Source organism: Zea mays, chromosome 9 (assembly GCF_902167145.1).
Source record: "Zea mays cultivar B73 chromosome 9, Zm-B73-REFERENCE-NAM-5.0, whole genome shotgun sequence".
Lineage (NCBI taxonomy): Eukaryota > Viridiplantae > Streptophyta > Magnoliopsida > Poales > Poaceae > Zea > Zea mays.
Genome location: NC_050104.1, coordinates 46698377 through 46710908, shown reverse-complemented (window position 1 = coordinate 46710908; position 12532 = coordinate 46698377). Strand labels below are relative to the sequence as shown.

At 42.0% G+C, this 12532-nt stretch overlaps 2 protein-coding genes across 2 annotated transcripts; one reads left to right on the top strand and one right to left on the bottom strand.

Moving 5' to 3' along the window:
• Positions 1-441: 441 nt before the first annotated feature.
• Positions 442-3414, top strand: LOC100383380 (uncharacterized). The gene is given in 3 exon segments (NM_001176035.1): positions 442-1232; positions 1309-1371; positions 2689-3414. Coding segments are annotated over 2 exon segments (288 nt in total). The 5' UTR covers positions 442-1006; the 3' UTR covers position 1371; positions 2689-3414.
• Positions 3415-4202: 788 nt separating this feature from the next.
• Positions 4203-11408, bottom strand: LOC103638323 (protein HOMOLOG OF MAMMALIAN LYST-INTERACTING PROTEIN 5). Its single transcript, XM_008661271.3, has 7 exons — positions 11060-11408; positions 10865-10965; positions 8737-8846; positions 8567-8642; positions 8292-8429; positions 5471-5542; positions 4203-5364 (listed from the first exon to the last, which is right to left on the bottom strand). The coding sequence occupies exons 1-7, from the start codon at positions 11391-11393 to the stop codon at positions 4516-4518; spliced, it is 1680 nt and encodes a 559-aa protein (XP_008659493.1). The 5' UTR covers positions 11394-11408; the 3' UTR covers positions 4203-4515.
• Between the last annotated feature and the right edge of the window lie 1124 nt (positions 11409-12532).

Genomic DNA, 12532 nt, shown 5'->3' with positions numbered 1-12532 from the left:
ACTTGTTGTAAATTAGTACTTTTATCTAATTATTCATTTCATATATTTTAACAAAAGTAACTAATCTATCTATAATTTGGTCTATTCGGTGGACCGGATAGACTGAATTCGAGTCCAATCCCTAAAATTATTTTGAAAATTTTGAGCCTTATTTTTTAGAACCCAAAATTTCAAAAAAAACGAATAGACCGAACAAAATCACCCAAATGGATTGAATGCCCACCCATAATCGACGGAGTTAATGTCGTGGGAGGAGAAGAGGTCGTGGTGCTTGGTGGAGGTAACAACATCGGCGGTCAGGGGCGGAGGGCCCAGTATGGTCCAGTATTGCCTGGGCAATACCTTGGGTCGGCCCACTAAGAGAATAGAGATTAGGGTTCGTCCCGCACAGCCGCACAGGCGCGTCCCGACGTCCCGCACTCCTGCCGGCGCTCATTCCTCCAGGCCTCCAGCCTCCAACCGCTCGCCCGCTCGGCTGCAGACCGCTCCTGGCGGCGCTCCAGCCGCTCGGAGCCTCGGCACGCTCGGCGCTCCAGCTGTCCGCTCCGGCGCTTCGCTGATCTGCTTGTCTGATTGTCTTGTCCCGCCCGGCGGCCGGCTGCAGGCTGCTTGCCGCTTGGTCCCGCCGAGGCGTCGACCCGCACCGCACGGCTGCCGCCTGCCGCTGCTTCCTGCTTGGCCGCACGTCTGCTTGTCTAGTTGTTTGCTTGGCTGCTTGCTTAGTGCTTCTAGTTGTCTGCTTGCTTCGTGCTTCTGTGTTTCTAGTTGTCTGATTGTGACTTGTGAGACTTGTGAGCATAGAAAGGTCAAAGGTAGTGCGTGAGTATTTGATTGTGCGTGTCTAATGTATTAGATTTTTCAAGGTGCAGATTTTCCAATTTCTAAATAGCAGTCTTGGATACAAACAAAAACAAGGCAAAGAATATGGCCCAAAAAGTATCTCTATATTATGTGAACACTCCCTGTTGGCTGTTGTAACATCTTCTAATTCTCTAATACATGTTATATGCTTCGTAAAATGACAGATTTAAAGAGCTATTTTAGTCAAGCTTCTAGTGGAAGTAGACTAAGCACTCGCGCTAGTGGAGTTTGCAATGAACCGGAATACAAGTTGGAATTCAAGAGAATAATAGTGAAGATACCAATGGTGAAAATGTTAATGGTCAAGTCGAAGATAAGAAAACTAGACAAATGCAATTGTCTAGATCTTCTAGAACTAGACACAACTAAACGTATATTCTTATTTCACTTGTTCAACAATTTTTACTTTAATTTGCTATTGCTAACTCATTTTTTTCTTTTTCCCAGATTTTATTCGCTATATGGTATTTGGTTGTAAATGGATTGTAATCAAGATGACTACTAAATAAGGTATTTTTCAACACTTATTACTTATTTTATAGCTACAAGTTATTTTAAACTGTGTCATAAATTTTTAGTTTTCGTTGCGTTAGCAACACCTAAATTTTCTGGCGTCCTCCGCAACTGTCGGCGGTGCTCCACTAAGCCATAACATGTGCGCGAAGGTAGCAGCTAGAGATGGCAATGGGTAAATACCCACCGGGTATTACTACCCCATACCCATACCCACGACACAAAAATACCCCACCGGGTCACCCATATACACTAGCGGGTATGTATTTATCCCCATACCCATACCCATGTGGGTATGGGTCACCCATCGGGTCACCCGTACCCACAAAAATTAAACAACTATCAAAAAATTATACTATACAAATGGCAAGTATATCCATATAAATACCATTACAAAATTTTCTAGCATCATTTAACCATCCATTCAACACACACCAAAGATAATTGAATAAAGTAGTAACACTATGATAGTACTACATAGCACATTACATATTCGATTACATGGTCATTAAATTGTTGTTAAATAGTAAAAAAGTTGGATGACTAAAGTCCAAGTTCATGCTTCAGATAAGTTTATATTGGTATTTTATACCCACGGGTTAATGGGTATGTGTGAAGGCGGAACGTTTTAATACCCGTTTACCCATTGGGTGGAGATTTTTGCCCAATAACAGACCCACGGGTAGAATATTTAGCCCACATACATACCCTAATGGAGTAAATACCCATCGGGTATCGGGTCGCGGGTACCCATTGCCATCTCTAGTAGCAGCCGAGGAAGGTAGCAGGCGAGCGGCCATGAGACGTGGCATGGCGTTTAAGCGGTGGGAGGAGGAAGGAGCATCTGACAGGTGGGCCTCACATATCACAGAGATTGAGAGAGAGGCGGGTGGGCGCACGCTGGGCCAAAACATGGGCAGGCTAGGCCAAGAGAAAGGATGAGGCTGCGATGATTTACTTTTCTCTTTTTTATTTTTTTATTTTTTTATTTTTCTTTTATAAAACCAAAATAATATATATATTAAAAATTGGATAAAAATTAGAAATATTATTAACAAGAAAAAAAAATTATTTTAGCAACTCATTATATTTTATAAAAAGGCTTCCACACAAATAAATAAATCCATAGAATTAAATTTTGCATATTAATCTAAACAAAAATAAATGTTCTAATATGAATGTATCAAGCATTTGGCAAAATTTAATCTATTAAAAAATTATTCAACTTGTTTATATATCTATTTTTATTAATTGAAAACATAAACATTTTCCTATCTTTTGGAAACTAATAAATTAAATTGGATTGCTTTTTAGGTGGTGGATTTTGGGTGTTACATCATCGACCGCCCTAGCGCCATGGTCCGCTGGCGGTTGGCAAGCTCTGGCTCACTTCTTCGGCTGCTCAGTCATAGAGTCGCATCACTAGCTCTCTCATTTGGTCGCTTGCTCGTAGACTCACAGCACTGACGGCCGCTTGCAGAAGCGCTGGCCTTTAAGTTTTTTTTCTCTGAACCAGTGAACCCCAGACCCAAAGGCCCGAAAGCATATACCTTGACATGGGCCACATCCTAGGCCATGGCCCAGGCGGTGCGGGGCCCAAATTTGCCCCTGTTTAAGACCACTATGGGTGAAAGTCCACGCAATCTAGTTCTTGTCCAGTAAGTCTGTTTAAGCTATTTTTTGTGGCCGCCCATCAAGTTTGTCCCCCAAAAGATGATCTAAAAAAGTTAGGCTTCTTTGTGCTGCATTTTTTTTGCTTGGTAGCTATAAAAGAATAGAAGTTGGATGGCTGACCGACTCAGTAAGCGTGGGCTGCCACGTTTGGCTCCTTGTCCTCTCTATGATCAAGCCAAAGAAACAATATTTTATGCATTTTCAATTGTTAAATTCGGTCCTTGATCTGGTTGATGTAATATCTTTCGCAGTGGAACAACACTCCTCTATCTAGTGGTAGCGGGGACACATCATTAGGACTACTCCTAAAGGCTTGTTTGGTTGGAAGTAGATTAAGGGAGAAATAAACTAATTTTCCATTGATCCATGTCAATTTTCTTCAATCCCCTTTTAGTGCTTCAATCCCGTTTTAGTGCTCGGGCTAAATTATCCTGTCTGATTTTTATCTTATTCCATCCGTTCTAAATTATGTGTTTTAGTTTTCTATTTTATTTCATACATTCTAAATTATAAGTTATTTAGATACATAATATCTCAATGCATAGCAAAAATAATGTTTCTAAAAATAAAAAATGATTTATAGTTTAGAACGAATCGAGTAATAATATAACAAGTAGCTCTGTAGTCCGACGAGAAAAATAAAGCCACAGTTATTGTCTAGCTCTGTCGTTCGACAAGAAAAATAAAGGTGAGGCTATTGTCTAGCTTTGGACTCTACCACCACTATCAAACTTCATTTTTTTCCCCAAACGGATTAACCAGATAAACGATTACCGATGAAATGACAACTGCCGTAAGCGATCAGGACGTGGAGCAATCCCAAGCGAAGACGTATCGGTGCGCAGCACGGCAGCAAACAGCACCTGAGTTCTGGCTCATCTGTGTACCTTTCACCAGCGTTTCAATATTAAAGTGTTTTTTCGTGGTAACAGTCTGCTCAGTTCTGTTGTACAAGATCATTCGGCTCATCCACGTCCCAGATTATTACTAGGAGCTATTTCTACACTGGAAGCGGTCAAATATCCAAATAGTTATTTAACGAGCATGCGCAATATCGATTCTTCAAAACTCAATCAGATCAACGTAATTTAGTACTACTAACCTTTCGCATCTAAATCATCTTTTCGTGAGTGACAGCAGCATGACAAACCATGAAAGAGAAACAAGCAGGCACGGCATCAACCATCCATACCCAAAATACCATACCAGACCTCGAGAACGTGCAAATGAATATAATGGGTTACATAGCACAAAACTCAGAATAAAATAACTAGATTTTAGACATTAAGGTTTCCTGTAAGTGTCACTTCAAAAGCTCACACGGAAAGGCTCGCTTATTATCTCCTAGATTTGTGTGGTTACCCCTGTCTTGTAAGTATGCAGCCTGGCAATTTATCCATGGGTGGTACGCCAATCTTGTATATGTACAGATGATGCTTCTGACAAGAGCAAGGGAATGCAAAAGAGCTAGCGAGGTTCAGCAGAAGGGTTTGTCAGAAGATCCAGTGCACGTTTCAGGTGATCCACGGCAACAGATACGTCGTCAAATGCAAGAGCACCGACCGCAAACCTGGCTGCCTTGTGAGCCTCAGCAATCTTCTCAACTTCAGGCTGGTAACTGCTATCATATTTATATTGGCTAGCTGGTGGCGCAGCTGGAGGAGTAACTTGAGGTGAATAGTCAGCAGTTGAGTGGTAATGTGTTGGGGCAGAGGAATTTGAAGCAGGAGTGTACGAAGTAGCTGCAGGACCATCAGTTGCAGGATAGAATGAAGATTGATACGTCGGCTCAGTCGGGACAGAAGGTGACGTGCTGTCCTGAAAACTTGGATATGACTGAAAATTAGGGTAGTTGTATGGAGCAGCTGGGGCTTTGGTGGAGTAGTAGTTTTGAGAGATGTGCTGAGGGTCAATTGTGTAGGGTGGGGGTTGGTATGCCTGAGGGTAAGCCGAAACATCCGGTTTATCATTGCTGTGAGGATTGTAGCCATCATTAGAAGGGTGATCTGTCCTGGTGTAAGGAGGTGGGGAATAATTGGAAGGTGGTTTGTGGAGCTCATTGGTAGGGTAGTCTGTGCTTGTGTAGGGGGAAGATGAATAATTGGGGGATGGTTTGTGAATATCAGAAGAAGGGTAATCTGTTGCCTGGTATGAGGGAGAGGAATAAGATTGTGATGGAGAAGGGTGCTGGGACTGTGAGGGTGGTGGGGAAGAATAGGGTGACTGGGTAGAGGGATGATCATTGAATTCTGTACTTTGGGGAGGCAAATTATTTCCTGGCTGCACAGCAGAAAAGCTACCCCGCCTACTAAAATCCTGTGCACAATAAGATATATCAAAAAATAAATAAAACTGCTTTGTTCAAAGAAACCATGTAAAATTATTGCAAATCATAACTACTAAAGAGAAGCTCGGAAATAACCATGTTGACAGGTCGAGGTGATGCTTCACTGCCCTGGTTCGCACTGCTGAAGGAATGGCTTCGCGCCATATCCTGTTTACAGTTCCAAATAATACAAAGGTTGAGAACCAGTGAATGCCAAAATCTGCACGAAGTATTGAAGCATAATCGGTGTTTACTGTATGGCTTAAGATCTTTCAAGCCAAATTAAATGACATATGGGAGAATTGAAGAAAAGTTGGAGGAAATCCTGACTGAATGTAAATTACCAACTAAAGTTAAATAAAAAAGAGTAACATCCACTAGTGGTCCTCGAACTTGTTCAACCGTGTCAAACAGGTCTTTAAACTCGCAAATCGACCGTTTAAGTCCTCAAACTTGTCCATATGTGTCATCTTGATCCCTTAACGCGCAAATCGCTAGTTTAGGTCCTAAAACGTGTTGGGTTGTGTCATCTTGGTCCCTAAACTTGAAAATCACCCATTTAGGTCCCCAATTGTGTCATCCTGGTCCCAAAATGTTTTTTTCTCGAACGCGCGGGAAAACTGCGCATCATTATATTAAGAAGGAAAGAAAAAGGTCCAAAGAGGGCCAAAACAAACCGCCGCTAAAGGTGGCAGACATAGCAAATCATTACAGTACAAAGGAAATATAAAACAAACTAATGACCTGACCCTCTTAAAAACACAAGGACTAGGGCAACAGTTTTCTCAAGCCTGCAGCCCCAGCCAGACACCATAGCCTAGCATCATTCTTGATATTCTGAAGAATGGCATTGGTGCCCCCCCCCCCCCCCTCAAACACACACTTGTCTTGGCCCATAAATGTGGTAAACTTGTAATTTCAATATATATTTATAAACTTGGTAGGGGAAAGACCGCCCCCAAGGAGCTCAATCGGAGCCCCAACCAAAGAAAGGTCGCGAAAGCTGCCCCCCCCCCCCCCCCCCCCCCCCCCGTGCAGCAAGAGGGTCCGCCCCCTATAAGGCAGATCTTTACTCGTGCTTTGAGCCCTCCCAGGCCCAACACGAGGATCCACCCCCTATAGGTCAGTGCATCTCGTGCGCGCGCAACCAGGGGAACTAATGAGTGACCTTTTTTAACCCCAGCCTGAAATTCGCTCCCACTATGATTCAAACTCAGGACCTAAGAAGTGCTACTCAGACCACCTAACCAACTCAGCTAGAGTAAAACTGTCTAAAAAAGTAAATCCAATTTTCTTAGAATCCTGGTAACAAAAAACTCGACCGAAGAGGGTTAAGCCTCCCCCAACGACATTCATGTAATAAGTCACAGAACCACAAGTTCTGGTCGAGAAAACTCGTGAACCCTAGCCTCCCATCACTAACAGGCCAGTTCTGCCCACTCTGCATCAGCCCCCAGGTCGGAGGGTAGCGCACACAGTTTCCGTAGCCCGAGAGCAGGCGAGGCACAGCGAGGGGTTTTTTTAACCCAAGTCTGAAAATTCGTTTCCACCGGGAATTGAACCCAAAACCTGAGTGTTTGCTACCACACCACCTAACCAGTTAGACTCCTGGTAACGTGTACTTTAAATTAGAATAAGGGGTCGTTTGGATCCGTTCATTTTGTAGGAATTGGAATCTACTTAATAGAGTAGGATATTTGGCTTGGAACTTGACATTTCACCACTTTCCAAAGTTTAAATATAAGCATATCTCAAATTCATAGGGTGAGGGATGAAAATTGATTTTATGTATCACCAGGCTATGTTTCTACTCTATAATTTATAACACACTCTTCAATCTGTTCCCCCTATAGAATAAATGTAGCACATAAATATCTCCCCCGAATGGCTAAGTAATATACAAATATTCCATATAAACATATTAGCTTAATTGATCTATGCCTAAATTACGATTATTAGAACAGAATTCAATTCAAAAAATCCAAACGGGGCTTAAAAGAAATCACCTTGGACTTTTATGTTTTCAATTCTACAGTCAAGTAACAAAATAGGCATATACATATTTATATGTTGTTATGTACTGTAAATAAATCCCATAAATTTATAGGAGTGTTGTGTAGACGTGATCAATCTATTGAACACTCCTATAAATTTATGGAATTTATTTACAGGACAAAACAAAATATAAAAATGTATGTGCCTATTTAGTTATTTAACTGCATAGTTAAAAAAGAAGATACAGTGTGATTTCTTTTATTCTAATTTAAAGTACATGTTATCAAAAGTCTAACAAAATTTGATTTACAATCTTTGGATAGTTCTATAAATATATATTGAATTTACAAGTTTACAACATTTGGGGAGCAGGATAACATAAATGAACAAGTTTGAGGTTCTAAACGGATGATTTGCAAGTTTAGGGACTAAAATGACACAACCAAACAAGTTTGAGGACTTAAACGAGTGATTTGCAAATTTAGGGACTGAGATGTCATAGATGCTCAAGTTTGAGGATCTAAACGACCGATTTGCAAGTTTAGCCATGACACAGACGAACAAGTTTGAAGACCACCATCAGACTTTAAACAAAAAAAATGTGCTTTGTGTCCATTCATTTGAAACATGATAAGTAAGGTAATAGAACTGTCCAGAATCCATGCTTACAAAAACTAAGAGTATTGACAATATACATTTCAGGAAATTGAATGTATGTTGGATGGGTAATACGTGTAAAGTAAACAGAAGCAATCTAACAAGATTTGAGTAAACCTATGAGAAGGAACATTAGGATTGGTGTTAGCAACCTTGAAGCAAATTATACTGCTATAGTAGATAGAAAGCCAATTTCACACTAGCTAAGAGTGAGAGCATGGCGATAGTCATTCAGAAACCACTGCTAGCGACTTAGGATAGTTACCTGAGAAATGGTGGTGGTATTGACAGGCGCTTCATCTTTACCCCCACCAGGTGGTCCAGCTTCAGGCTGTCGGCCTTCTTTGAGAGCTTTTCTTATTTCAGCAGCTTTCCAGATGGCATATTTCTGTTTTTGCTCAATCTGCTCAAGAAAAAATAAAAGTGAATGTTAAACATCGATACACACAGATATGTTCATTGAATCTTTCAGTATAGGTCAAGAGCATCAAGATTATATAGTAATAAATGCATTAGTAGCCAATAACATAATAAACTTACATCAGGTTGAAGCTCACCAAACTGGTTAAGAATCTCAAAGAAGATGCTTGCAGCATAGAAGGTTTTAGCAGTGTTTCTGCAAGATTAATTTGGCATGCATTAGTCAGACTTTGTAAATATATGATATCAGAATGGTTGAAGCAGAACAATAATTTCGCAAGGTGTGATACATGTCAGCTCGTCCAGCACGGTCCTGTTTATCTGCTTTAGCAAAGACATTTAATGCAAACCCCTCCAAATGAAGATTGTCGTCAGGCCCCAAAGTCAACGACTTCTTGTCCTGGAGGATGAGCAAACATGTTTAGGCTAAGTGATGAAATGGAAAACATATGAATTTGTGAGGCATATCAAAACAGATCGCATGCTACATGCTACATTTGTGTCATTGGTGCATGAGCAGGTGAAGTATTACGTCCCAGTTACCCGCAAGGTTTTAAAGTCGACAAGTCGCCTGAGCACCGATAAGGTGACTAATCGTGATAAGTCGTCGATTTGCTCGATTAGTCGAGCCTAGTTTACTCCTAGTCATCCTATAGTCATCCACCTATAACAGGACCATATGTATATATATTAATATATATAGCTGGAGCAGCATAATAGGTTCAAAATTCAAATGCAAGTCATAAGATTAAATGCAGGACAGCAGGACACTACATTGCAAATACCGCTGCCTCCTATTCTCATCTGCAGTGTCAGAACAATCAAGCGAAGAGCAACTGAAGAGGAGGCTGAGGCAGGCATAATACTGCTGAACAAGTGAACAACCAAAAAAACAGAGAGATTGCCGTCTGAAAAGGTGCTCATCTCTCTCTAAAGTCTGAACCGAGGAGGATGGTCGTGGTCATGGCTGATGAAGGAGTGGAACACGGCCGCGGTTGCAGGAGAATGGCCGCGGCTGCAGAAGGCCGTCTAACGCTAGAGCAGAGGCACCGCACGCTGGAGGCTGGAGCAGAGGCGCCGCACACTAGAGGCTGGAGCAGAAGGCCTCTGCAGCCGTCGGACGATGAAGGGGGGGGGGGGGGGGGGAGCAGCCACGCGATGGAGCAACGGACGCACAACAGGGCGGCGGGAGTGGAAGGCGGCGGCGCTAGAGAAGGGGGCAATGGAGCAAGGGCGGCAGCGCTGAGGCATACAAGTGCCGACTGCTACAGTGTTGCGTATCCAGGACTCTAATTGAAGAACTGGGTCAATGACAGGACGGGATGGGATGGGACGATCCCTCAAATTAGGTTGTTTGGTTCTGGGTCAAGGGTTGGGACAGTATTATCTAGTGTTGTCCCCTGTTGTCCCTCAAAATTGGAGGGACGAGAGAGGACGTCAGGGGACGATCCCGTCCTAGCTGTCCCACAACCAAACACACCCTAAGTAGGGCAAAACAGTGTATTTAGAGACTGTTTGGTTCGTGGCTAACTGCGCCACACTTTTCCTATGGTTAGCCGCCCGAATTGAAGAACTAACCTTAGGCAGAAAAAGTTAGGCGAACTGTGGCTAGTTAGGCAGCAAACCAAACAGGCCCTTAGACCTTTAGAGATGGTGGACTGGCCCATAAAAAGAGACTGGATACTGGCCCAAAACAGACAAAACTAGTCAGTCATAACCCTAGTCAGACGACCTATCGCGATTAATCAGCGACTAGGACGACTAATCGCTTCCTAATTGCCTAGTCAAGTCGAAGACCCTGATCGAGCTTGCTCGAACGATAAGGCCATTTGTGGTTTAAACTTGTTTCTTATTATCAGCGAGTGTTTATATTAAACAAAATAACAAATTCCAGATTTTTACTAAATTTGCATACAAGTTCTGGACATGCTTGTATCGTTCCAGATAAACACTGCTGAAAGCTGTCTTACAAATTGTTACACAGCATGATACCAACAAGTCAACCTTAATACAACAAAGGTCCTACCACATGAATGCTAGTAGTCAAAGCACCAAGTCATAAACCCTCTCTCTAGTATCCTTGTTACAGACATTGTTTGGTTCAGCATATCCAAACAGAACCTACAATTCTGTAATGATGATTCAACATACATATCCAAACAGAACATGCAATTTTATAATGATGATTCAACATATATCCAAACAGAACCTACAAGTATATGTTGATAGACAATCCATTTTTACTGATACCAGTTGTACAGAAAGCTTGAAACGTTTTACTGAGACGCAACATCCAAAATGCATTTCCGGTTGCCAACATAAAAGGCGTATAATAGATATATCTAAAATAAATAAATAAATCATAGCAATTGTTTAATTCAACTGAACAAGAGAGGAGACCCGGATGTAGGAACGTGCCTTCTCGAGCTGGTTCATAAGGGAGATGAGAATGGAGTTTGTGGTCTTGGTGCGCTCCTTCTGGGGTATCCTCAACCCCTTCTCCATCGCGTAGAGCCGACCTGCCCAAACCCACCCAATCCAAATCGAATCAAAACCCTAACCAATAGGATGCGATTAGGAACGAACCGACGAGGGGATAGAAGCGTCTCTCACAGTAGTACGCCACGAGGGGCTCGTGCTTCTGCAGTTCGTCCGCGCGCTGCAGGTAGGGCAGCAGCCCCTTGGCGGGCTCCGACTCGCTCCCCATCGTAGGCCGCAGATGCCCAAGCGCGAGCACGGCCCAGATTTGGCGGCTAAGATCCCCGGAGGTTGGAGATGACGGCGGAGAGAGCGGCAGGGCAGATTTGGGTGAGGAGTCGTTGCAGCTGCTGCTTCGTCGGGAAGGAAACAGAAGATGGCGGAGAAGCTTCCGATCGTGGTGGTAGTTTTGCTGAGAGGCACCCCAGGTTGTCACGCGTTTTTCAACCGAGTCCTCCCACCGCTCCATGTCTTGTCTTGGATACTCTATAATCTATATTGGTCCCAATACATATGGATTAAAGCGATTTTCAATGTAAAATAGGTGTTTGACTGTGCGTTACAATGGGAGTACGTTGGAATGAGCATCGACACATATCTGATCGGATCTTATAGTTTCTTGGAGGTATGGATAAAGTTTGCTCGGAAGCCAAACATGTTAAGACCTGAGCATGTGTTACCCTTGTGCCCCATCAACACACTGTCTCGCGCTTGTATGAGTCTTACTAATTTGCAAGCCTCGTGCATAGTCTTTCACCATCTATTCACTATAATATACAGAATCTGTGTGACAAACATTATCAATATCGCACAAACTATTTTAAAGAGTCAATATAGAATTTTTAATAATAGCCAAATATGTCGCCAACCGTACATTAATCTAATCTTTTTTAGCGATATTAATAAGTCTTTGTTGTATGTTTGCAGGGATGGCATAGCGGCATAAATTGTCCTCGTAACTTAACAGATCAATTACAAAGTTCCTTCGAAGAATCTTTGCATCATACACACAAAGACATAAGAGAACAAAACATCAAATTTATATTATGTAATTGAAATGTATGTTTGAACATGAAACAAACGTACTCCACTCACCCTATCAAATTACATTCGTCTAGCACTCCCCCACATGACCATAGCTTGTAGAACAAAGTAGTTGGTATTAATCCTATAGAATAATGTTTGGCCAACTATATTATATACAATGGTTATCATAAAAAAAATAAACTGTTGAGAACGTGGTATTGAGAAAATATCATTTTAAGTCAATTGGAACACCAGATCGAATTGTATGCTCCCATTTAAAAATATCCTCTGCCCATCCAGAACGTTTCTTGTTGTAGGCAATCTTATATTTCTTTGAGGCCATGATAATTGCTTCCGCAAACCTCTTGTATGGCATGTGTTTACACCAATCTTGAGCGGGTGTAAAGTCTATAAAAGTTACGTGCTTTTTACCATGATCGATTACGAAAAGTGTGTAGCATCCGTTGAATTTCAATGGCATAAGAACCTACAAAATATCAGTCATCAGGATTGCAACAAAGTGCCTTTTATAAATACATTCGAAATGAACACATACTTACATATTTACAACCAGTGATATAA

Coding starts and splice junctions, on each gene's coding strand:
- LOC103638323 (XM_008661271.3), bottom strand. CDS start 11,393: ATGGAGCGGTGGGAGGACTCGGTTGAAAAACGCGTGACAACCTGGGGT. Junction 8,643..8,736: donor CGTGCTGGACGAGCTGACAT/GTATCACACCTT, acceptor TTAATCTTGCAG/AAACACTGCTAAAACCTTCT. Junction 8,430..8,566: donor TTGGTGAGCTTCAACCTGAT/GTAAGTTTATTA, acceptor TTTCTTGAGCAG/ATTGAGCAAAAACAGAAATA.